The sequence below is a fragment of the Varroa jacobsoni genome, unplaced genomic scaffold (genome assembly GCF_002532875.2).
Source record: "Varroa jacobsoni isolate VJ856 unplaced genomic scaffold, vjacob_1.0 scaffold_116, whole genome shotgun sequence".
Taxonomy (NCBI): domain Eukaryota; kingdom Metazoa; phylum Arthropoda; class Arachnida; order Mesostigmata; family Varroidae; genus Varroa; species Varroa jacobsoni.
Window position 1 is genome coordinate 57,004 of NW_019213018.1, and position 26,080 is coordinate 83,083.

Here is a 26,080-nt window from a genome sequence, read left to right on the forward strand (position 1 = left end):
GAGGGATGCTATGCATAGAGCATGGCGTGTCTGCGTGTTTTTACGCATGTAGTCGCATTTGCTCTATCTTTCTCTCCGTCTGTTTCTATTATCCTATAGCTAAAGCATGGCTTGAATTTTTGCTTTCTGTCTCCTCGTAGCATGCATTCCTCTATGTAGTTATTTTCCTTCGTCTCTTCAACGGTACAGTCTTGAGCATCGTCTGCCTGTATCGTGTACGAGTCATAAATCACACTTAAACACCCCTGCTTTGTGCTGTAACATGATGTTCCCCACATCATTCCCAGGCGAGCGCGCGAAGACCACTTTTATCCCAGAAACCTCGTCGTGGACCGTAATCCACGAGCCCTGATAAGTTGACAGATACTGTCTACTGAACTCTGTTGCTTTTCTTGTTGTTATTGTTGTAGCTATCACTGTTAATTTTCAAAAATTATCTCGGAATTCGAGTTTTTTTTTTCATAGATCTAATGCTAATAGGAAACTAGAAGCTATTTCTGCTGACAGTGGGAGCGCTAGAAGTAATGGACGAGATTGTCTGCCGGTTTAATTAAAAACTTTTTATTATTATTCAGTCGTATAAAGTGTTCTTAATAATCAAATTATACCATTACGTATCGCTGTTCTGCGACCGGCAGTCGCACAGGCTATGATCAGCAAGATGTAATTCGTTATTGTGACTTCGCTAAGATTTAAGATATTTAGATCATCTTATTTTATAGGCAATAATAAAAAAACAAACTAATTCAAAATGAGCGAAGAACTATTGAGAGCAAGGCTATCGACAGAATTTGAAGAGAATCAATTGGACGAAGCTAAGCATTACGGAGGCGACCGCAATACCGGAATGAGATATTGCGGGAGTCGTCGCCAAAGTCGGACTTCCTGCAGCTGGCCCAAGCGGCCTGGCCTTCACCTTCTTGCCGCTGGACGATCCGCCATAAGCGGGTGTCTTTGAAAAACCCGGCGGATACACACCAGGCCGATGCGGGGGCGGCGGATGCTTGACGTGTATTAAGCAGGTGGACTTATACGTCCGACAGTGTTGTTCAAGACCTTGATAAATTTGACGTAATGGGAACTTCATCCTGCCGAGTCCTCCGCAGCGACTTGCGTGGGCTTGGGTACATTCATACACAGCGTAGTATGCGCTGAAAGAAAAAAAACATACAAAATTCACCAAAACTGTAAAGGTAATAAAACGCACACAATTCTGTGAAATCTGTTTCGACCTCAGGTATACATCATTTATGAAGCTTGGATCGAGTAAAATCATATCACCGGTAAGGCGATCGCTTGAGGTTATTAAACACACTATACAAATGTTCTTGTACAACCTACCAGCAAAGTTTTTGTAAAGTAGACATATTATCATGAATATCGTGAGTAAGTTTTCCTTTTAAAGTATTATTTCGCGGAATACGGGCTGCCTCAAAAGCGACGTATAATAGTCGTGAATACTGCTTTCTGCATGGTCCGCCCGCGGAATTTAAACGTGAAGTCGTAGATGCGGAGGTTCGCTCGTTTGCGCCGGAGGGATTGCTGCGTTCTGAATATAACTCAGCCATGCAAGCAGCTTCCCGAAAGTATTCTGAAACATTGGAAACGTTTATCTATAATCCTTATTCTAAATACTCGATGCGTATTTACTTTACTTGAAGAACAGAGATAATTAGATGTATAACAAACACTTAATTTCACACGTCAGTACTATCAGTTAATAGACCTAATATTTCGGCCTGCTTATCAACATCATTTACCACCAACTGTGGCCATTGTCCTTTTCTGTATTTACATACGCGCAGTTGTTTCGCACAAGACTAGTATCAAAAAATTTGTTGTCGGTGTCATGGAAGTTAAATTCCTAATTTCAGAGGTACCGGTGAAGTTCACGGATACACGACGGTCCTCTAAAGCGTCTGCATGGAATTGAAATTATATGTGGTGAAATGTGCAATATATTAAAGTTGAGGTAGCCGTCTATTATCGTGACCTCCTCATGCCGGGCTAAATTTCTGCACTTCGGTGACATCTCAACTTGCCACAGCGTATCCTCATTTTCACACTAATGATTCACAGGAATTTTCAGAAAATTTGAATATCAAAGGAAGTCCATATGATTACTTCAGGCCGAAACCTCTTCTGACACTAATCTGCCCGTTTCGTCTTTGCAAGGTCACAGGGTTTAAAGCGTAGAGTTGATTTAGAGCTCCTCTCATTGCAACACAACTATTCGCATCCCCTGTCTAATAGTTGATATTGAATACACCAATCATGTTGATGTCTGATTCGGAGCAAGCGAACGTAAGAAGTCATTTTTATTGCGTCGCTTTACATTTAGTGTTTCAGACTTATTTATGAATTTCGTATTCCGCAGACTGCCATTTTTGGCCGACGGAAACTTTAATAACCCAGTTTTTCTTCTGTTATAAATTTTAGATCTTTTTAATTGTAGTACTCAAGGAGCTGAAGTTATTAGGTATGTTGGTTAAAGTTCGATGTACGTAATATTCTACGAATAGATTTAGCAACGGTTTGCAATGGTAAAGACACTACTGTTTGTCGATTCTGTACCCATTATAAACTTTCTTCTATGAAATCCATGCTTCTAATCAAAACTAAGCGAATGACTAAGTACCTCTGAACGCCAATGATCTTTACAATCTATTCTCCGAAATCTGGTCCGCTTGGAGCTTGCACTTTTACAGGTATAAAAGCTCAAAACCGTACGGTTTCCTCCAGATAATCGAAATCGTCTAAACGTTTTAGGTAATCCTGCCTTATTTTAAAAATACTTTACTTTTTTTCTCTAAATAGTAATGCTTCTAACACGTCTCGACGATAAACAAACGGCTCAAAAAAAAAAATGGAAAAGCATCCGCGCTTTACTCACCTTCTTGAAAGGGCCCAGGTCTGCATAGGTCCTTTAGGAGGTCCTGTTCTGCCTTCACTGCGTGATTATACGCTGTCCTTAATTCGGTTGGACAGGTCTCACTTTCGAATAAGATACAGCTGGAATCACGGGGGCCTTTATAAAGCTCGAATTTGTATTTATTATATTAATATATGAAAAAGAAATTAGACGAAACATGCTAACTAATAAAATCATCCAAGCAATACGGTTACACGTGTAAAGCTATAAGCGGAAAGTACTCTTTTAATTGCCCAAATATTAGAAGAAAGTGCGCCATGCTGCCGCATGCTCTGTTATATATATGGATATGTTATTTTATTGTTAATTTATATGGATATATTATTTTGATTTATTTTAAGATATTTTAAGGTTTGATCGTCATACTGCTACGCTGATCGCGGGTCGACAATGTTACATTAAATGTTATTAAACGGCGTTTTACTATAAAAGTAAAGATTACGTGACTGAACTGGCTTATCGTCTGTTAGATAGACTGTTTGTCCTCTCTTGAACCTGGAACAGATATGTGCCCATTTTCGTATGCCTTCGTTGATGAAAACGGTGAAAGCACGGCCCGAAGTTTAACTATTGCCCGATTCCGAATAGCTACGATTCCAGCAAATACTCTAACCTTATAGTAGGTTTAAGGCCTATTGAAACAGAAATCGCTACTTTAACCTTATCGCACTTCTAACGATATCGTCCATACGCAATTTTATGATATTGTAATTTAATTATTCAAATATCGAGCTGCTTCAAAGTCTGTTGAGGCTAGGTGATGATTGGTTAAAGCTTTTCTTCCGGTGTTTTGGTAGAAAGCACACAAACAAAAGGGTATTTTTATAAATAAAAAAGACGTCCGTACTCAGCCGTAGATCAGGGACGCTAGTCAGCATATCCATACGATTTGCACGTAAAATATACCATAAGAATCAAAACAAAGTTTGCATAGAAGCACCATAGCAAATCGTAATAAATTTGAATACATACAATGATTCAGCCGGTCTGTAGTTGTTCTATGTTACTTCACAGTACGGGCTACGGCCATCTTGTCTTTATAATGGCGTCCCCATAATAGTGATTACGTACATCTAGCAACACCAGAGGCCAAGGTTCAGAATCGCACATTACTTTGCAAAAACAGGGTACGGGTCGCCCAGGCACACAGTAACAGCTTGCTTAACGAACAAAGTCTATGAGGGTATTTTAGTTATAGCGTAGACGCTAGACTTATTTTAGACGCTTGAACATGAACGTATATCAGTTCGGGCGAATTTCCTTTTCTACGCTGACTTATTATCTTGGATTTTTTTTTATTTATGTTAATTCACATACGGTGCTGGCATAGTACTCACTGATGCGCGGAGGTCATTTTATCACAGTACGCGTTGAGCTGATCAATATTTACAACAAATCTGGTCGATGCAACCTCTTCTTGTACGTCGTCTGCGCACGCTGCGATCGCCGAGTAAACACAGCCTGAAATAGGCAATGGAGCAGTATTATCTTACTGCCAAGTCGAGAGGCAGAATAGAAATGCATTGAGATTTAGGTTAGTCTTGCCTTTTTTAGGAAAATAATTCTAACAATCTATTGTTTGCTACAGGTACCGTAACATGTTGAAACAAACTTCGAACGGGAGCACTGGTTACGCATTGCATCGTTTGCTATTTTATTCCAATCAGCAAATTGTCCCCTGACTAAATCGCACCGATTTGTTGTGTTATCATTCGCTTTTGTTAGAAGTTAATTTGTGCCTACAATAGAATGGCCTCAGAGTAATACGAGGAACGTAGATATTAACGAAAGTTGTTAAAAAATTATTGAATACAGCTCTAGACGAGATTAACGTTACGGAACGAACTGTTATTAGCGGACCGTTTTCTCTCGACGATGTATAAATTACGTCGCCAGCGTGAAGAACGACACACGAGCATAACTGGATTTTCGTCGTTGGCGAGACGAACAGGCAAGCGCAAATGGAGATGAGCTAGGGAATTTGGATGACGTTGAGCGTACTAGGTTTTTTAATTATTTCCGGGGTGCGAATCCTTCCATCCGCCAGCTCCTCCAGCCTGATCCCAAACGCAAACTAAATTTCATCGTTCCTCATATGACGATGTGAGTAGCCAACAGAACGCCAGGACGCACTAACGAATAACGGTGACACCAACGTCAACATCGCAGCGGCGCACGGTATCGTCAGATCGGAAGAATTTACGTCGTTTGAAATACGCAGCTTTGCCAGTCAACCTTGACGTTCTTCGTTCGAGTACAAACACGCGCAGTCATCAGCTCGATCGCGCACGTACCCATGCAAGTCGTCGATTTCGGGCTTACTTCGCAAAATTTAGAAACACAAACAAAACATCAGAGTAAAATCTAGTGGTGCTATTGTCACCTGTCTCAGCTATAGCTACATTTATACGTATATCTATCTGTTCTTCCATATGGCTTGTTCTGTTGAGACATCGAAGAGTAATGCCATTAGCCGAATCCGTCACGTGACCTCACTGCTTCATCTGTATCGGTATGAAATGGCAATTTTATCAGGTACGATTCGTCAAGTCATCATAACGGTTAGATGGTCAGTTAACGGGATTTATGAAATTTGTGTTTTTGCTAACATGTGAGTATATAGATATATTACGGCGCTTTTTTTGCGATGGACCCTCACATCTATAGAAAAAAAAGCCGTACAAAAAAGCTGGCAGTCCAAATAATAAAATGTTAGCAATCGTTAGTACAGTATTTACAATAGGGCCTGAGTTTAGATATTTGCCAGGCTCCTTAAGGCCTTCTAGAGGGTCGACACTGTTCGTAATCGTATAGCAGGGAATCATTCTATTTCACTAACGATTTCCAGTAACTGAATAGCTTTTACAATTGTAGCCATAACTAGTTACCGTTCCAACTGGGATCGCGTGTTCTTTTATGCTTGCTTTCAACGGCCTACGCCGCTAAATGGATATCAAAAGAGCTAGACACCATTCTCCTCAAGCATTTATAGAAATCATGTATAGAGCTATGGTTTGGTAACGAGGTAGTTGGCTGGGTTCAAACACCTTCTTTCTCCATCCTAAGTTCTACTCCACCCCATAATCCTTCCTTTTTGTTGTACTTCCATGACAAGATGAACGCCTACTACCTTTAATGCTTATCTTTTTTACCTGTCCCACACTTGGCTGCTTCTTTAGGTAGGTTCTTTTTTAGATATTATAAATCATCTTTATCATTATCGCCACGATTGACATCAATCGCACGATTGACGAAAAGTAGCAGCAGCTTCACTTCCATTGCTAAAAGACGACGCCAGTCGCGATACTCTGTTTCGTTCCACGTCACTTCGTCCGCTCTATTGCGTTTACATCCTTTTAGTCGATGGATAACTAAAACACCTGTCGAGGTACCGGTTGTTGTACAAACAACATTTTCTTGATTACACATGACGAGAAATCAAAGCATCGGTGAATACAATGAAAACAATGATAACGCCACCTCACGTCCAGCCACGCCTAGGTGGCTTCTCTTGCGGTGATGTCACCTCAAGTCACCGTAAGTCTTGACTTCTCCAAATGTCACCTGGGCGACGCGTATCAAGCTAATGCTGCCGCCACTAACTAAAGCTTCATCACGCGACTTGTAGCGGGCAATAACTGTCACAGGAGGTAATGGAAACAGCGGCATTAAGATATGCCCTTGAGTCTTCATTTTCCTCGTCGTCTTTTCCCAACAGTGCTCATCGTTCCCTCCGTTGTCGCACGTACTACGTGCAGGCGAATCGACCGGCCAGGGTTGGGGCAAAACATTCTGGCGCGGAACTAACGAAATGCGAAAAGATACATGGGCATGACAGATCGTCGCCAGAGATTGTTACTGAAGACGCTGCTACCGCCGCCCGCTCACCTTGAGTCTGCCACTGTTGTTGGAACTATCGTACCATAGTAGCTGCCGCCACCACCTGTGTGATGTGACAGCAACGACAGGCGGTCTTCAATCCCCATCGCCGTGGCCGCAGCGTCTTGTGAGGTGTACGCCTTACAAAACTTATCTCTTTTGTGGTGCTTCTAACGCGAAGGCTGCAGTGCGCTTATTCCCGTCAGCCTTCAGACTCCTGGCTCTCGGCATCCATCCGTGATCTTTCTCACCCCCCCCCCCCCCGTGGGGGGAGGGAGGGGCAAAAATGGCTTGCATAGTTCCGTTCGCCTGATGCTTCTCAGGACAACAGAACTTTCTCGTTTAGCCATCTTAGAACGGCGTTGAGATGGGCGAACAGCATGAGAAGCTCGATGATCGAGTTCTGAACGGCAAAAGAAGTTGATTGAATCGGATATGTTTTGAGTCTGTTATATCTATCACGCATATCATATAGCTTGTCTGTCTTGCGTGACGGCTCAGATGCGGAATAGAGGATACGCGAGAGACTGCCCGAACATGAGAACGATTGGACCTCCGCTTCGATGCCCCTTTTGCCAGTCAACAATAGAATACGGCGAAGAGAATACGAGGACGGGAGTGAAAGAGATACAGATATGAGGAGAGGAAATGTGATAGAATGAACACGAAACGAACGTGGATGGACGAATTTATTAAAAACGATCACAAGAAGGCGGTATTAATATGTGAAAGAGAATCTTGTTGGGCCTATGGGATGGGCCATTTAAGCATGGGTGAGGCTGATATGTTCCGGCTCATGAGCCGTCCACGGACGCTCACAGCTGGCATTTAGATACAGGTCCATATACATTCTAAAAAGCATTATCCGACATATTGTCAAGCGAATAGACCTAAATCCGCCTAGTTGGATAATTCGTTCATCTTGTGTGCAATGCATGTTAAACTGACTAGCTTGTCTCTCCAGCAGACAACAGGTAGCTACTGAAAGGGATATACTGTTTTTGGATTGTTTTTCTGTAGAAGGGCAGACGGTAGAAGGTGATTAGGGGCACTTCTGAGTTAAGCCTTTGCACGCTGCTGTGCAGCTAAATAATAAATCTGATAGAATGATAAGATTTTTATACGGGTGTCACACGACCATTTACCCTAGTTATCTCTGCCCAACCGTAGGGTAGTACGCCGATAATAACCGAGTGAGAATAGGGTATATGTGCCGACTGCAGTGCATAATATGTACAGAAAGCGATTTATGACGCATGCTTGAGCTATTAGACATTGGTGATGATCACATCCAAGACTGTTGACAAAAGTAGTACATACGAGGACGAGGAGGCCAACATGTGTTGAAAAACCTATGCAAAGTTTGTCTAGGTTATCGAAATTATATGAAACTGATCTCAATTTCAAGAACAACTTCAAATGATCAGTATCTCTTTAATCCTTAATATATTATAGACCCAGTAGAGAAGTGGTTTTCATAAGTTGATCGTGTTACGGATGCTCAGTGCCTTTTATCAAAGCGTATTAATTGTTAGGGATAAACTTCATTATTCAGCAGTTGACTCTATTAATGTATAGTTGCAATTTTAATACTCCGCTGCATTGTTTGTTATTCACTGGCTGAAAAAAAAATAGAAATTTTAAGTCAGGGACCTAATAGAAATTATTAATATCTTATTTACTGCGCAATCTTATTTACTGCGCAATCTTATTTACTGAAGTCTATACCTCCGTGATAGACAGCTTTCGACGCATCGACTAAATTTCTATTTAGTGCTATAAACCAATTCTTATGTATTTGCATCAATACTAGCAAAAAACAACAACAACAATCGAGGCAATCACGCGAAAAATAAATTCAATGTATTTGTAGACTCCAAATGGGACAATAGTGCCACGCGACCACTAAATACTAACAGTTCAAAACCACCGGCTTTTGCCATGCCAGTGGAGATTTCCCCTATAGATAGATGGTTGTTTCACAGCAATAGCATTGGTGTGCCACTTATCTGTGGCCGGCGACCGCATTCGGCTGTGAAGGTGCCACATCAGGCAAAGAAAGATAGTAGCAATACCACCCCAGTAAAACCTCTTTTTTGAACCTGCAGAAATTTTGCTGCCTGCCAATCGTGGCATCGGATCACCGTTATGACGATACATTCGTTTGTCCCGAAAGAAAAGAAGCGGATTCTGCCGACGACAGGAAGGTCTCCTTTCGCGAAGTAACAGAGTACTTGTGGGGTCGTGCTGACTGTAATTCGAAGTTTGACGACACTTCGTCGTCTGCTATTGCTGCCTCTCTGCAGGAGTGTCGACGTATGGGGGTAACTTTTTATGGCGCGGGAAACAAGGGAACTACTGAAAAAGCTGCGAACTAACGCCACGATTTGCTGCTGTTTCCACGGCCGCCAGAGCAGCTGCTGCCGCTTCAGGTGACATTGTTACCTCTAGAAGCGAGCGGCAGGCCGACTTCGTCAGCCAAACCCCGCCGTCCCATAAAGCAATTCGATGGCACGGTGGTATTGTTTGTCCTTTCTGCACACGATCGCACTGGCCGGATGTGAAGCGGAAAACGGCTTTCGCGACGACAGAAGGCAGGCCGATAGGAAAGGGAGCGTCGGTAAAGCTACAAATTCCACCCTTTGTGCATCTGTTGTTCGTTTATGACGCGCAGAGCAGCACGGTAGTGTCAGTTGAAGAACTGTAGTATTCATAAATCAATGCAGCGCCATATTGTTTCGCCTGTTGTCCTGCTTCCGTTTGTCACGTGCTATTACCTACAACGGGATGGTGCTGTATCAGCCCAATCTGTTAGGTAGTTTGAACTGACTGTACATAGCATTGCTAAGAAGATATCTAGAGAGCAGCATAACTACAAAACAACAACATTATGCCAAAACTTTATGTTAACCCAGAGTTGTATATGCTAAAAGTCAATAATGCCCAGCTATAAGCAGTAATATGCATGTATTTCTAAAAACGACCAAGAAATATATATTTTTTGCATCATTCGTTTTTTGCCCAGTGAGAAGCTTTTGTCTATATAGCTATGCGTCTAATCAAGAGCTGACTCTGTCATTTGCCTCCATCCATCCCGCAATCCTACTGTTAACGATTTTCGTTTGAAAGGTATTTGGCCAGCTTTAAACATTCTCTACTTTTTGGGTAATCAATACTTATTGCTCATGGCGAATACAGGACGTGTTTATAACATATCGGTGTGGGCATATCATTGCTACATTAAAATAGGTCCTATCACTACTCAATAATTCGCTAATAAATTTGTTCGATTCTGTATAGATGTAGTGAAGATTGTACTGATAGAGCGTTGTGTTTAGCTAGGTCTTCCATGTCTTCTCCAATGCATAAGACCGCTGCATTGTATAATACATATTTATCGTACCTTAAACGTGAATAATTCGAACGCATATACCGAAATCGCGCTGCCAATTTAAAGTGAACCTAATCTCTTGCGTTAAAGGCACGCACGGCTTCTCTCTGTGCCTGCATAACTACTCCTCGATATCCAGTTGTCAAGAGGCCTAAATATTCTATTTTACACTGCAGATCGATGCCGTATAAAAGAGCTATGATCTCTTCCTTTGTGCGTCTTTTCCAGGCACTCTCGATATTTTCAGTTTCAAACGAAGAAAATTATATGTATCCATTAACGGCGATGACCGGGTTATCACTCTTTCGCAGACGCAAGCTCAGATACGAAACGACATATATCTTCATTTTACCTTTTGTATAAGGTATAAAGAAGTCATATCTTTTGTATGACGCATGCGGATACACTCAGCTAAAGTTGACTCATCTTCGTTTACTAGCAAATTACTCGAGTCATGACTGGAAGCAAGCTACCTGAACGAGTTGGGGGATCCAAAATCCTTTAATATGGACGTTTTTGCCTTTATAAAAATGAGTAGCATAAAATATTACACAATAACCTTTCTAGACGACTGATATACGCATCGATAAAGCGCTCAATACAGAATTTCTAATCTCGACGTGTATATATCAAGGTTAACTATAGAGATAACCGAGTCGTGGAATTGCTTTGATATTATGAGAAAAACGCATTCAAGGGCGCAATTTAAACCTATTTGAACGCTAGGTTCTTCTTATGTATGTGTGGAGCACAATCTTTTTTAGGATCTCTGGCAAAGATGGCCTTCCAGATCCTATTCACCGCCGTAAAAGGGTCTGAATATTGATCCTTTAATCATAGTTGGCTATCTACGGGCTTTGTCATACGTTGAGGGCAATAACTGACTGAGCTTAATCCTTTGTGGACAATCGTACAGGGTTAAGCGCAGGATGCATCACCAGACTCTTACAGAAAGCAGCAACTGCTTTCCGAACGACGCTGAAACAACGTTATCGTATCTTGCTTGATGCTTTTTCCAACAGTCACGATATTTTACGTTGTCCAAGTGGTCCAGGGCGCTTTTGGATTTGGCCTACGCTCCACTGACGGTAGTTTAGAACGTAGCGAGGTGTTGCAGACGATGCTGAACCACTCTATATGTTGTTAGTGATTTTGCAATAATTACGCGGCTAAATTAAGTATACCTCATCACTGAGGAAGAGGAAGAATCTTGAAGTCATCGGCAGTCGTTTGAGACGGAGATCGCTAATAATAGAGTAATTAATTTTTAGTCTATAAATAAAATGCACCATTACTTTTTGTTCGACAATATCGGCCTACCAAACCTTCACTTCATACGATCTCAACATTAATTATGTGCTACGAATATAATATATGTTAAACAAGTACGAGTTTCATATATATATATATATAAGGTCGTCAAACAGGTATTGACCGTTCTTCTAGGGAGGTGGCTCCAAAGATCAACTCTTTTAGGCGATATGACTCGGACCGAATCGGCATTGGTGTCACCTGAAAGCCGAGACCCGACTGAATTGATCTGAATGCTTCTATTAAAAGTGACAAATCGAGTGTCTTGAATACGAAAGAAAATTAATTTTCTTAACGTTTTTGAACAATTTCAACAGAAAACTCAGTGTTTGTATGCAACCTAAAGTTTCTAGCGGCGAAACTCTGCAGAAACACAGCGTACACGGGCTATCCTGAAAGCAGTTTGTCACGGACGGTGAAAAATTAATTACATGTAACTTAAATTGTAAATGAACGAAAAGTAGTTGAATGTATCAAGTCGAGACTGACGCTAGAGGTGGCTATGCTATCTGTTTAATGATTTAGATTACTAACATCAGCCGATAGCCGATAAGATTACATCGAATTAGTGAAAAAAACAGTGACCGAAACTGGTAAGCAGAGAAGGCGACCGTGACAACATCGAACCACATGCTGTCCAACAAAAAAATTTAAATCATTTCAATTTTATTGTATTTAATTTATGTTATCAATTTCGGTGTCGGTACTCGTTAAATGGTTCAATGGCTCCGTGCAAAAATCGTCTGTCATAATTTATTTTGTCGGAATTATACAGTGATGCGACTATGGCGAAGGGTCCTCGACAAAATCGGTACTTACTTCATTTAGTGACATTACTGTAAAATTTTTAAACGCATTTGATTCAACTGTGGCCTAAAATGGTCAATACTTTTTCGACAATATATGTGTGTGTGTGTGTGTGTTGTTTAACGAAAACGGCCTTATTGGTTTTTGTGATGTTTTGCGTGCGGGTTTGTGCTGACGAGAGAGCTCTATGTTTGATGACGGGCATATTTGAAAAAAACATGTTTATGCAATGAACTCCATTATTATTATTGAGTGGTAATAAAATTAGTTTTTTTTTTTAATTATACTTGCCAATTAGCTAGCTATACAGTATCAGACTGAAGAAGTAACTTTCCTCTTTGCTACGTGCAATCGATACAACGTTGAGCTTTGAAAACAATCGTACCATACGTACGTATAATTCGCAGTTATGCGATTAAAAAATTTCTAAAGAATATCAGGATTTTTACATCATTTGCTGGATTGGCCTTTCGATCGGTCTAATATCCATACTGATTTTTTATCATTACGATCTTATCTTGAGATGACGCAAACGTCAACACTTTGGTGCACAGTGCAAGCACGGGATGATCAGTACGGGCACATGGAAAACCCGTTTCGGATGGTCAGGATACGATAGTGGATTATGACAATTCACCTAACTGGACTACCAGAGCAAGCCGACGGAACGACTAAAGAAAATGTGAGGAAGTTGCTTAAACAGGCTAATGGAATAACACAGCGAAGCACTCGAACGGTGCTGTGAGGGCAAATCATAGGCAAATTTTAACATGAAATCTAGGATAGAATATACGATACGGGGCTGCAACCACCCTAGTCGAACAGAGGAACTGATACGACTTCATAAGAAGTCAAGCAAAATTAGGAAATTAAGGAAAATAAGTAATTATTTAGGTCAATAGTTACTTGTACGACTGCCATGACGTTTTATCGATCCGTTGTGGGAACCCCCAAATAAATGTGCTAGGACCAGTACGAGTAGCCTCCTTGTGGGGACAAAGCCTTGATGCGATATTTGAAAAAAAAAAGTGATTTTGAGAAGCGGCTTACTTAAAGAGGATAGCTGCGAGTGCTAAAGGAATGCATACGAATTCAATTCAGAGCTTTGGTTTAGATCGAAGAGGCTTGGACTTGTTTTTAGCTAGATTTACTATTAAGAAATCACGAGAGAGCCACGAGAATCCCTGTAATATAATAAATCGCATACAAATAGATAAGACCGCGTTGATTCATTCTATTTATTCGTGTTATTACGAAATCTTATTTGACACTAAAATCGCCAAGAGAGGAGAGAAATTCTGCGATACATCTGCAAGATAATTTGTCCTTTAACTAGGTGCTTCAAGCAGTGATTTTGGTGTGTCCTGTGCCGATCTGTTGCGTAGCGTTGTTCACCTCTTACGCTGCCAATCTTCAAATGCTTTCGCCGTCTTACGGTCCTGTAGGTCGACGATTCCAAAGGGTGGATGATCAACCTGAAACTATACCGGCTTCTACTAGCTTATCATTTGATTATCGCTAACATCGATTAGTTCGTTACACTTTGTGTGCGACCAAATCTCGGTTTATTACCTTCGCATCAGCTAATTAGAGAAAAAAAATAGGGTTAGTTGCTTTTATAAAGTGTGTCTGAGTCGATCTGTTTACTTCTTACTGTCCTTAATTGGCCAGCATCGCACAGACGTTCACTGTATGATGCAATTTTATTTTATAATATACTTGGAATATGCGCTGAACCAATATATTTATTACAAAATGTAATATCTCTATAAATGTATCATTCGAAAACATTCAAAATCAAGCCTTGACTCAATTTATCAAAGAATTAATCTATTATATACAATATACTAAAAAACTGCGACCACCATGTTTTTGGGCGAGTCGTAAAAAATATTTTAGAAAAAAAAACTTAGCTTTCCGTTTCCTTAAAACAGATCGACGAGCAGAGGCATATCTCGTCAAAATGCAGCACGAGGTACTTTTAGCCTTCGGTGACGTATGATACTATAGAGTTTTTGCTTCGCTTACTAGCCAAGCATGAGACGCATATAAGACGAATGTGTATGATAGAATTTTGCTACAAGTATAAATTACGTTTTCGAATAAACGCACAGAGTCAATCTCGGTCAAAGTAATTGATCGACAATGCCGTATTAAAATTCAACTAGCCATTTCCTAAAATATTCAGTTAATACAAGCACTTCATAGAAGGAGGACAGCCTGGGAAGCACGCGAACTACCCCCCATATCATTGCTGTTGTGTGAGTTTTCTTTTGAGAGCACACAGGACCACTACTCGTGGTTAGGTCGTCTAGTTTTACTACAGTGACACAGCCGAGGAAATCAATGCAAGGCGGTAATTGAACAAATGGACGATATTATGGATAAGTAGTCGTCTCGTCATCGACGTTCTCGTTCGGTCAAGGCATAGAATCAAAGGGTTACGTCATTCGTGATCTAAGGTATTTGCAGTACCGAATACGTTGGGAACCAAAGGATCATACAAATCACTGTATTTTCTGTTTGTTTTAAATGCGAATGAAATTAAATGTCGAACATACATCTTACGGTACAACCACAAACATGATTAGGACTTGTCATAAAATCTCGCATAGCATTTAATGAATAACGGCCGTAATGGTAACAATGAAAGGAGCTTTTTCTTTTCTGCTAATAGCGGCAAAATGCGTTATGGGAGGTTTTGTAAAGAACAAAACCTGGGTTTCGTTATTGAAGACGTATCAAATCGACCGGGTCAAACGTAAGATCACGCGCTTATATTTGTCCAAGTATCTTGCATTGATTAAGCGGCTAATAGTAAAAGAAAGTGCATTAAACGGAGGAACTGTTTTGCGTAAAAGTTACGTAAACAATAAGCTGGGTAGTTGACTGCTCAAAGACGGCGACAGAAATAGATGAAGTCACTACAGATAGCTGCAGAACGGGTACGCTGAGCTACATCGCAATTGTGCCGACTTTTTTGATTGAAATACTTAGAAAGTAGATTTAAAGTTATTTGTTCGTTGCTATAAGTCGTCAAATGTTGGATTTGCATCGTATAACAATAGCTGAATGATCCCAGCTGTCTGGCTAAATAACTGAGAAGTAATAACTTTTCAAGGCCGACGTCGTGGTCATTGGAGTTTGAATACAAGTCTACGATTTCCTTGCGGTGGTGCCGGACGGTCCCACATAGATATTATAGGCAGGAGCACATAAAGAATCAAAGTCAGGTGACGGGAAGTTCGAAAAAGAACCCTTTTCTAGCAGAACTAGAGTTTTCAAGGTCAATAATGTATATGACCGATCGTGTGCGCGTGTCCAAAGCTACTAAGGAGCATTATAAACGACGCGGACGAAACGACTCGGTCATATTGACAAGGACCCTCAAGGATCCTCATCTTTATATACACCTACTGAATTAGAGACCTGCTCACTTATCTTCGATCTCACAAAGCGACGCTAAATAATAGCCGACCCGTTCAGAATCAAATCGTTCAGTGTTCCGCATATTGCAATCAACTATGTACAAAGGAATCCCACGAATGAACGAATCAACTGTCAGCGGTTCTGAAGACTCGGCTGTAACATATTTGCGATATGTTCTAACATACTGTTGAAAGGGAAGAACTCAAGTAACGACAGCGTTCTATGTAGGACAAGAGTAACGCGTCCAAGTGTACTGTTATTCAAAGTATTATTAAATTGTGTACGGCTAATTTAGAGCCATCAGTTCTAATAGCTAGGTCTCATGCCTAAAGAACATGCTTGTACCATGCGGTAGCAAACTTTACTCCTATCAACTAATGTTAAATAGATACCACAGCCCTTGGCTAGACTGTATCTGCTCTTAATACTTGAGTATTTATAGAAACGTTTCCTTTTTTTTTTTCGATGTGATAACGAAATCTCTATGACCAATGCAAATTTGCTCTTTTCTATGGAGTTTTTCAACAACCGCTTTAGCGGTTAAGCTTTTAAAGCCAAGTTAATCATCCAATACGGCGCGGCAGATGGCTAAAGTGGTATAAAAATCGCAAACTTTATACGCCGAACGCGGCGGACAGTCTAAAATCAAGCGATTTTTGGGTACAGGATTAGTTTATTTGTACGGCGGTACGCCAGGCGCCCTTTGCTATTCAACCGTTTCCAAGACAACTTCCTAAGGAAAAAAACTGAATTAAACCTATTGCTTCTACAAGATTTAAAAAAATTAACTCGAGTCTCTAATTTTTTCAGCTAGCGAACTCCTCACAAATATTCACGGATAAGACTCCAGACGCGCGTTACTCGTTTGTATGACATCGTCTCCCATACATTCGTCGAATGGACCCAACGAGACGTTTTGTATTGTTCTCGACAGGCAACAAAAACACTAGTAGAATCCATGGATTACCAATGCTTACAAGGCCAGCGCCGAAGGCTATGTTCTGGCGTGGAAACTATTAAGCCCGTAAACGGGCCGACATGAGGTACATGCCAATAGCATTGCCACTACAGTTACGCTATCGTAATATCATATATATACTGTACTATAAGCGCCTATCCATAAACAATGTCGGATCTGATAGTATGTGCGAAGTTACGAGGAAAAGTCTTATTTGACTTCACAATGACGCCGTTAGTTTTTTTTTTTTTGCTTGTTTAATAGAGAGGTACACGAAAACATTGAACGATAGAAGAAAAGACGCTAAATGCAATTGATATAAGTCATTTTTTGCGATCACCAACCAACGGTGGATATTGTTTTGCTTCATCCAACGAGTAGCTGAGACATTACGATAAAATTATCGTGTATGGTGCTATAGCACGGAAAAGTAAGAGAGACAATTTCTGTTCGGCTATTCTTTGTTGGAGCTATTTACGCTTAGCGCTAGTGCCGGTGACGCTTTAGTTTTTGTTATCTATGATAATATCCTGCCCGACTTGTTGTTTTGCGTGAGTACCCCACAAAGCCTGTAAGATTATTTCGAAGGGAAGGAAACAATAGGCCACATTCATGTGAACATGCTATAAATCAATTTCGCGAATCTTGAAAATATGTTAGAAATTATTTTTTTACACGTTCATCCCAACGTTCTGGCAGCTTCCATTCGCGTTCCCATATGCAACTTCTGCTACGATAGTAGTATCTCAGCGTAAATCAGTTGTGTGGTGTATCACTTCAGCAGTTGTCTTTTCTGTAACCCGGTAATCTGGCGGGTCTTTGTTGGAAGTATAAGCAGGCTGAAACTAACGTTGGATACTGTTCTGTTCCATCCGAGGAGTAACTGAGGCATGGCAATAAGTAATCAAGTAACCAGACAATATTATTTCTATTGCCGTAGATAAGTCTCTTGAGGCACTCGAGATAGCGAGATGTGTTATTTGTTTCATTCTCGACGAGCATCTCATAGTAGCGGGTGCTCCTGTTGTGTGTCTATTACAGGTACCATTATCACCCTACGTCCGGCACTGCCATAGAACCTGATTTCTCTCCAGATCGACGCCATTCTTTTACCTGATCTCTCCCCGGCTGGCAGTAGGAATTGAATCATGCCTCGTCTATAACGACTGCATACTTTGGGCAGGTTTCTTTTTATTAATAGCAGTTGCGTAAAATTTTACGTGTAATGCACTGTTCGCGTTTCTAACTGACATGGAATCAATTCAGGGAAAACCTACTTTCACTTGAGTTAGAATTATCACGAAAAACTGGCCTATTTACCAGATGCTAGATCTAAAGTTAATATTTTAAGTTAGAAGTTCGCCAAATTTTCCTGGAACAACCTAACAGTTTTTGCTATACGTGATAGCTAAAAGAAAAAACAAATGATATACTACACAAGCAGATAAAAGCCCGGGGAGATTATAGTACAACTTGTCAAGTACGGTATTGCAAACACTTCTTTCGACATTGAAGTATGGGCACGTATATTCCATGGAATCTATGCGAAATCAACTGCAAAAACACTTGGAGGCTTTCCATGTGGATTGTTGTATTTCTAACGAACGCCGGAATATTGCACGAATGAGCTTCCTTAAATATAGTACAAAATGATTTAACTATTTTGTTTCATTTGTAGGCCTTCTGTTAAGAGTCAGATCCTCACATCGGACTGTCTAGTAATCTAACAGAAACCCCAATGTAACGCTATATCAATGTAATCGTGGCAGTGACACACAATTTCGTTCTTCGGAGTCATTTACTAAGCTAACTGCGTATTAACCTCATAATTAGCTGCGATAACCTCATAATTAGAGCACAACGAGAAGAATTATTACATTTTGAAGATCTCGCTTTATTCTTCGCGACTATAGATATCACTTTTTCTATAATTACAGATACCTGACGCTCTTGGTACTAGATTGCAAACCAACATTGATTCATTATAGCTTATCTCGACGATCGTAGCACAGACATCAGGTACTCGTATGTTCATATTAAGGGTGAAACCTGCAGTCATTTTCATAGTTTCATCATTTTATCTCAATGTACTCAAATGATGCATCATAAAGCCTGGCTGTCGGCGAACATTTCCTCGATTCCGCCTATGGGCAAGGTGTTAGCCCCAGCTAATCAATGTTTTATCGGACATAGCTTAATAGAATGTAGACTTTAAAAAGATTTCTGTAATTGATAGTCGACGGCAGTGATATGGCTTAATGTGTTTTACTTCTATCCAATAAGGTTACCCCTGACCCAGATTAGATACAACGGTATAATGCGATACACCATGCTATTTCATGAGAAGTCGCTTTTTTTTCATCAGATGAATGCACAGAGTGCAAAACCGTATAATAAGATATGTTACTGACGGCTTCCGACTTCACATAAACGCTCGAGTTCTTTCACCTGTCATAAAAGTGTGATTCTACGAACAGACGAGGGCAAGCCTACTTCGAAGAAGCGTTATATCTCAGAGCTAATTTATGCAACTAACGCAGTTCGTTAATGTCCTCGTAAAATTGCGCGCGTCATGTCGAACAAAATGAGCGGAGTGGTTTTGCATTTTGAACCTTAACGCTTTTTTTGTAGTAAGTTCGTCAAAATCGAGAAGCTGCCTACCGGCTGGCCGGGGAACGTTGCTGCATTGTTACAAGCATAACAATACAGGCAAAACGGGAAAAGTGGTATTAGGTAATGCAAGATTAGGGGAAGGTAAAGGTAAAAAAAATTATCGCTCGGAAGCTTCTGCGGAGATCGACCCCAAACCGTTAACGGGTGTGTCGGATGCGACTCAAACATCGTCTCCATGTCGACGGCGCGAGGTGTGTCCACTATCATCTGTATTCAACTGGAAATGAAATTTGTGGCGAAATAGATGAAAACTAGGACAAAGAAACCCCATGCTTCCAGCAAAACCTCGTACAGGTCTATTCGCACTCAGTACTGGCAGTGGCTGGCGTGATGGATACCTTTCAATTCGTCGGCCTGAACCGTGTACATAGTGACTGCCGGCATCTATTCGAGGTCGTCTTGCAACCTTTTGCTCGGCCTACGTAGGCCCAGCACTGTCTATGTGGGCCAACCGAGCAACAGCTCTTCTGGCGTTTATTTACCAACAACGTCGGGCGGGTTGTTAAGACTGCTCTCCAAGAACATCAAGAGGGCACCCAGTTATCTTCGTCGCTGGACTTGCTAACCGCTACGCTTGGCCGTTACATTGAACGTCGGACGGCAATGAGCGACCCAAATCGATGGCCTCATCGCAGGCGAAACCAAAGATCCCTCTGACGTGAGTTAGATCCCAGAGATGATGACCAACTGCCCAAGATACTGTGAATAGTAAAGAACATCGTAGCCGACGATGAGGCGCTTGACCCCTTGTCTTAGCAAATGTATCGCCTATGACCAGCTACGAATTATTCTGACTTGTTTTCACGGATTAGAGCAGGTTCGCCACGACCGTAACCCAAGCTGGATCGAATTATTTGATGTTGCACATGTGACCCAGCGTCTAGATGTTTTGATTGATCCGTGGCCAGTATACATACGCTGGCATAGCTCTCTGATATTCTAAGGTTACATCATCTTGGTAACTTCATTATCCGTTATGGAATCCGTACTCAGCGTTTCATTCGAACACAGCCGCTAATCGTCGATCAGCATGCTGCCTAGGCACAATGCCACAAGCTCGACTAGTTCACAGCTTTCCTTCGCTCGGTGGAAGCAGCGATTTGTTGAAGCTGGCTGTTTGTAGCCAAAAGGCCGTAGCCGGTTTTAAGTGGTGGAGTCCATTCCGACACAAGTAGTTTCTAACTATTTCAAACAATTGGGCTCTTATTTCACAAATCAATTTAGGAATTATCAGCAACTGTTTAAAGAAATTAATGGTGGTGACTTTATCTGAACTTGTAGAGCTTTCGAAGCCAAGTTCGATACGACAGGTGCCCTAATGCCCGTGAATAATGATCCCAGCTCATATAACTGATCGTGGCAGAAGTTTGCAATGAAGTTTGTTGTTCTATCGTAGCAGTGTGTTTGCATAATTTTATCGCTTGCGGATTCGTTCAGTGGTAAGATGATGTCCATTGCTTCAAGTTCAACGAAATAAAAGTGAAGGACGTATCACTCCATCCATTCAATTAGCAGAATAGAACAGACGAAACGCAAAGATTGGCAGCTACTATGATTTATTTGTATAGACATTTTATGAGATAGAAGCGGATTAAACTACTGAAGAGTCGGAAACTAAACGGAATCATTTTGCTGGCTGGGGCCTTTCAAAAAAAACCTGAAAACTGACTGTTTTATTCGGAAAAAATTATTTCTCAGCCATATATATCTATCAAACTACAATAAAAATGTTGATCGAGCCGCAACTTTTGTTAACGTGTGCTCAGCAGACATTTTACTGACCTGCCAGAGACCTTCACAGTATTGATCTAGATCCTGGACCCATAAAGAGTAATGAATGTGTTGCATGGCCGGAACACATAAGCGACCAGTTCAATTGGACTAAGGGGATGACCTTAAGTCCCAGCAAGCCTGACGTGTACGTCCGTATTAACCACAAATCTAATTAACATTCACAACAGCGATCGGTCATTGTTCATAAATGGTGAATTAATCAGGGTTCTTCATGCCCAACTGGATATCAATTAAATCAGTGATTTAATTTAGAGAGAGTCTTTCATTAAGGTAAGATAATTTAGCATTTGGGTCAAAACATAAATTATAGGTAACATAACTTCATCAAAACGTATTGTCAAATAAATTACTATGATAAGATCCCGCATTCTTTTTATAATAATCGTTAAAGCTAGTGCTTACTTCAGCGTATCGTACCGTTAACTTTACGCTTGATGTTCTGCTGCTATCAGATTCGCTTGGGTGATTTTGGGTTTGTGTGCACAGTTTGATGAAGCTATGGAAAAGCGTTATGCTTGTATCAGATAAACCCATTATTTAGAGTCCGAATTGAAAGCTGAAAGCCATTCAGAGCTTAATGGATATTTTAGCACGTAGAAAGGGATTTTGTTGTGTGGGCGTCACAACGAGTTATTCTAAAGATGCTCAACCATAAAGTTAAGATGGTTACGTATCGCTTATCGACAAGATACGTACGTATCGACATGCTATTTGGCAATAACAGACGGCCGTTGTGATGTTGCGATGATTTGTTCAACATCGTTGTGATGTTAAAGTGGTTGTGAAGACGTTGGATAAAGGCTGGCTTCGAATAAGGGGCTCACCATAGCAATGCGACACGATACAGATCCTTCCTGCATCTATGAAGAGAACACAGCTCTGTGCACTTTTACGGTCACAACTAGTGCAACTGTTAACCAATACTGACCTAAAAACTATGCTAGTTAACTGCTTAAAATAATCATCAATTTTATAAAATTACATCGCTTTATAACAGGTGGAAATATTGAGATAAACTTCGGAACTTAGAAGAACTTTGAATATATTTTTCCACCTGATTTCGCTTATGGTTACGGACCAGCCTTTATTTTGGTATTGTAGAGGAACTTGACTTTTCCAGTAGCGATAAATAGCAAAGGCAGTGCTCTAAGTTCCTATTTGCCGCAGTAATACATGGAAGGCCTACATCATGATGTATCAAAGGTCCTGTCTAAGGTACGACCACCGCTGCGTTGATGATGATGATGCGGCGGAGGAATTACCTAGGCACCGCATACCGCAAGCTACCGGAGTCTAATTAGGCTTATACCTCAAATAGGGTTCGCTCTTTCCGTCGACGTGGTCCGGAAAGCCTCTCTTTAGATGAGATGACGGTACAGAGATCTGGAATTAGCTTTCATCGCGTTATAACCACCCCTTTTTTCCATACCTCTCAAATAAAACACCAGAAATTCGATTAAAGCTCAAATAATTTTCTATATTTATTTTTTTACTGTGTATGTTTTTAGTTGTATAATCAGTATTACTTCTGGTGAGAAGAGACGAATGTTTACCTTTAGTAGCAATCTTTTCGCATGTATATATATCTTTATCAAATCCCTTCAGTTTTTTTGTTCACTACATTCGCTGCAAGCCATTTCTTTCCATGTTTCTTGTTATAAAAATTTTTTATGCTTGTGTAACTCGCCTGTTGGCTAAACATTGTCGAAATCATATTTTGCTTTCATATATAAGTGGTGAAGAAGTAAAGGCCGTTTCCTATCATTGCAGTGTTCTTCAAACGTTCGGCCATTCATCTTGAGAAATCCCTTCATATAAAAATTAACTAGACAAAGTTTTTTTTGCCCACTTTTTATTTTGCCGGCCCAATTGTCAATGGAAGAATTTTTTTATAACTAGTTCTCTTCAGCAATGGACATTTTAAAGGATAAAGGGACAAACAGTGTGTGACGTGGCAGAAAAACTTGTCTTAGCTAAGCATTTTGATATATATTTTGGAAAAGCTCACAGAGAGGTCTGCTTTGGCGTTTGTCTCCTAATGCAACTACTTTTTCGGCAGAACTGTTTAATATATTATAAAATACAGCGGCAGCCAGTCTACACGAAAAGTCGTAAACAAAAATATGTACGCAGTATCGTCATTGTTGAACGGCGTCGGATTGGGAGGGTTGCAACGATGTTCTCTACCTTTTTGCTAGTTATAGGCTCAGGCCAAAAGTCGTCACATACACCGATTAGGCAATTATTGAGTTGTGGCCTGTGAGCTGTCCCGAATAGATGGTGCCTGCTCACTTTTTATCAACAGCACTCGAGCTCAAACTCGGCTGTAACAGCGAGCGGCTCCGTGTTGAGATGCCTTCATTATAGATAAATGTGCAAAGTACAGGGCGAGTGAAGCAAAACGTTGACAATAAATTACCCGCCAATCTAGCTTTGATTCGTCTGCCTTGTTTTCAATGTGTACTTTTCGTTCAGTTGTCGCTGTCCGGTGGTTTGTACAGTGATTTCATGAAGTCTATAAAATCGATTCTGAATTATATCATCTAACCACAATGTAATACGGTCCATTGTGTGTTTTCCAATATATATGTACAGTGTTGTCGAGATAGTATGAACTCTGTTAGGCCAAAAGTAATGCGAGTAGTTTTTATACCTTGAAGTAAAATTACTGTGATACAAACTGAAATACGATCGAGTAATTATCTGTCCATCAATTCGTGTGGCACCTAAATATCGAACTCCTTTTTGTTGAAAGCTGTGTGGTACTACGTGTCCAGTTCCTAAGCGGTATCATGGTTACCCACGTGTCAGTCTTGCTCAACATTCGTAATAACGTCATCAACATTTTCGATCGACCACCTAAAAGAGCATCCTTTACATCGATCTTATAGAAATTTCATCATCTTCAAGATGCTTTAAACCATAGACGTTCAATAAATGTATTGCAACAAACTACCACTACTACTACTACTGCCGAATCTCGGCTTTCATTACTTACCTTAAAGAACTCAGATTATCTTAAATACGTAATTTTGAAGTCACCTGGCTTAAGAGACTGTCAACACTTTCTCTCTTATACAATACTCTTACTACCTTACCATACAAAATGTTCGTAACATGTCTATATATGTGTGTGTGTGTGTATATATAGAGGCGTGCTTTTTACCTTGTCCAGGCCTACTAAGCGTCGCAAGTGTCAGCAAAAACATCAAAGGCATTTCCTACAAACTGGTTCGTTCCCGTTGAAAACTAGGAAAACGTTTCCTAGTTTCTACACAACAATGCCAGTACACGACTTTTTAGCCTTTTCTCTCCATTTCACATATCACATTACCCACATTTTAATTGACGTTTCGTGTATCGTCACTACTTTGCCATGTATGTTTAATCCTTCCGCGAGTAATATCTCAAAAGTACGACAAACAATGAATAAAATTCTATCTTCTGACGTCCTATACGTGTTGTCCTATACGACGATTTCACCTGCATAGGAGCACCCAATACGCTACACACACTGCCACTCAGGATGTCCCTGCAGATCTAGGCCTCTATTACGTTACTGATATTGCCTTTGCTGTTGTCAGCTGTGCCATAATTTACAGTCACTCTGCCAGGTAAGGACACGGTAATGGGCGCAACTCACCCTCTCACTTTTCACAGTGCATGCGGTAGTTCAGTAGGAGCGGTTCGCTTCATGCCGCTCCAAATCTATCCTTCACCATCGGCGTCGCTACTCCAAAAAAGCGCAGGCCAATTGGCCACGTTGCTGCTGCTGATGCTTACGCTACGGTCTGAAGCACAACGACAACAAAAACAACGATAACATCAAAGCCGCAAACGACGAATGCGCCAACGACAACGACGTTGACGGGAGCGACAACAACAAGTGCGATTATGTTGACAATCGCAAACACAATACTGGACAACCGGGTAGCCGCGCCCTGCTGCTGAATCTCGTGGGGGTATCATCAAAGTCTAGCGACAGCGTGCCGCTTTCTCTCATACGTGCTCGACGCGCCACGACCGCTATAATAATAGCATTGTTGTCGTACAGAGGCTTCTTGCAGCAAGGGCATGTCTGAGGCCTGCGCGGTTTAACTTTTCCGTTCCCGTACTTTTGCTACCGACTCTTGGTGACTCCCACCAGTTACGGATCTCGCAGAGTGCGCACACGCTGTTTCGCTGTCGTACACTCTCTGATCGTAGCGTCCTGCACCGCGCGAGCCTACCGGCCGAGCGGAAGACCTGCCTCTACTCGTAGGCCGCACACGTCGACCCTCTCCCTTCTTTCAACATCCGACGGTTGCCCTCTCCAGCAATGGATCGACCTCGCCGCTTCGGATCTTGTTTCTCCAGAGGAAACAGGTCTCTTGGCTGGCCTTGCAATGAGAGCGGGCCACGAGAAGAACAGAACGTCGCAGTAACAGTGGCAAGCGATGGCCAAGCCTGCCCAACTCTGCTTGTCAGAAAAGTAACGGACAGCCGAGTCTGTCTCAACAACTTTTCTGCAAAAGAAGCGTGAGGTTTAGTGTGCCGATAGGCAAGCGGATAGGCTGCTAGACAGAACAGAGCCTTTGGAATACGATAGGTACAACCATAGAACACGAACTGTACACTGCCATGCAAAGCGATGTTCGTTTACCGTCTATGCGATCCATGGTCGGTTTACAAAAAGGAACAGGAAATAAGCAACATACGTATGTTGTTAGCTACACTTAGGCTGATCCCGCAAAGCGGTACTGTTGTCACAGTTTTCAGACCGTTTATCTACTCCACATAGTTTGATGGCTCGGTCGTTACGTGGAATGAGAATGTGGGGTTACTGAAACCGAGTTCGCGGGGGAGCGAAATACCCGTGAGGCACATACGGGAATAGCCTACAGGGTGGCAGGCAACCAGATCTCTC

General features: G+C 41.2%; 1 protein-coding gene and 1 long non-coding RNA gene across 5 annotated transcripts in view; one reads left to right on the top strand and one right to left on the bottom strand.

The window, feature by feature from the left end:
- The window catches only part of LOC111266464 (uncharacterized), a 57,052-nt gene that overhangs the window by 13,508 nt on the left and 17,464 nt on the right, over positions 1-26,080 (top strand). The window contains exons 4-5 of one of the 2 annotated variants that reach the window (XR_015313472.1): positions 16,560-16,792; positions 17,749-17,890. This is a non-coding gene — a long non-coding RNA (uncharacterized LOC111266464). Of the gene's footprint in view, positions 1-16,559; positions 16,793-17,748; positions 18,436-26,080 lie in introns of those variants that run through there. The other variant, XR_002684116.2, reaches the window with a different exon arrangement.
- On the bottom strand, positions 483-25,374 carry LOC111266449 (uncharacterized). 3 transcript variants are annotated; one of them, XM_022843953.2, is made up of 6 exons: positions 24,341-25,374; positions 4,793-5,249; positions 4,270-4,393; positions 2,894-3,012; positions 1,342-1,591; positions 490-1,151 (listed from the first exon to the last, which is right to left on the bottom strand). In XM_022843953.2, exons 3-6 carry the CDS (start codon positions 4,284-4,286, stop codon positions 779-781), a joined length of 759 nt encoding a protein of 252 aa, XP_022699688.1. In that variant the 5' UTR covers positions 4,287-4,393; positions 4,793-5,249; positions 24,341-25,374; the 3' UTR covers positions 490-778. The 3 variants fall into 3 exon arrangements, with proteins under 3 accessions (XP_022699679.1, XP_022699688.1, XP_022699693.1); XM_022843958.2 differs by having other exon boundaries at positions 4,793-5,253; XM_022843944.2 differs by lacking the exon at positions 4,793-5,249 and having other exon boundaries at positions 483-1,151.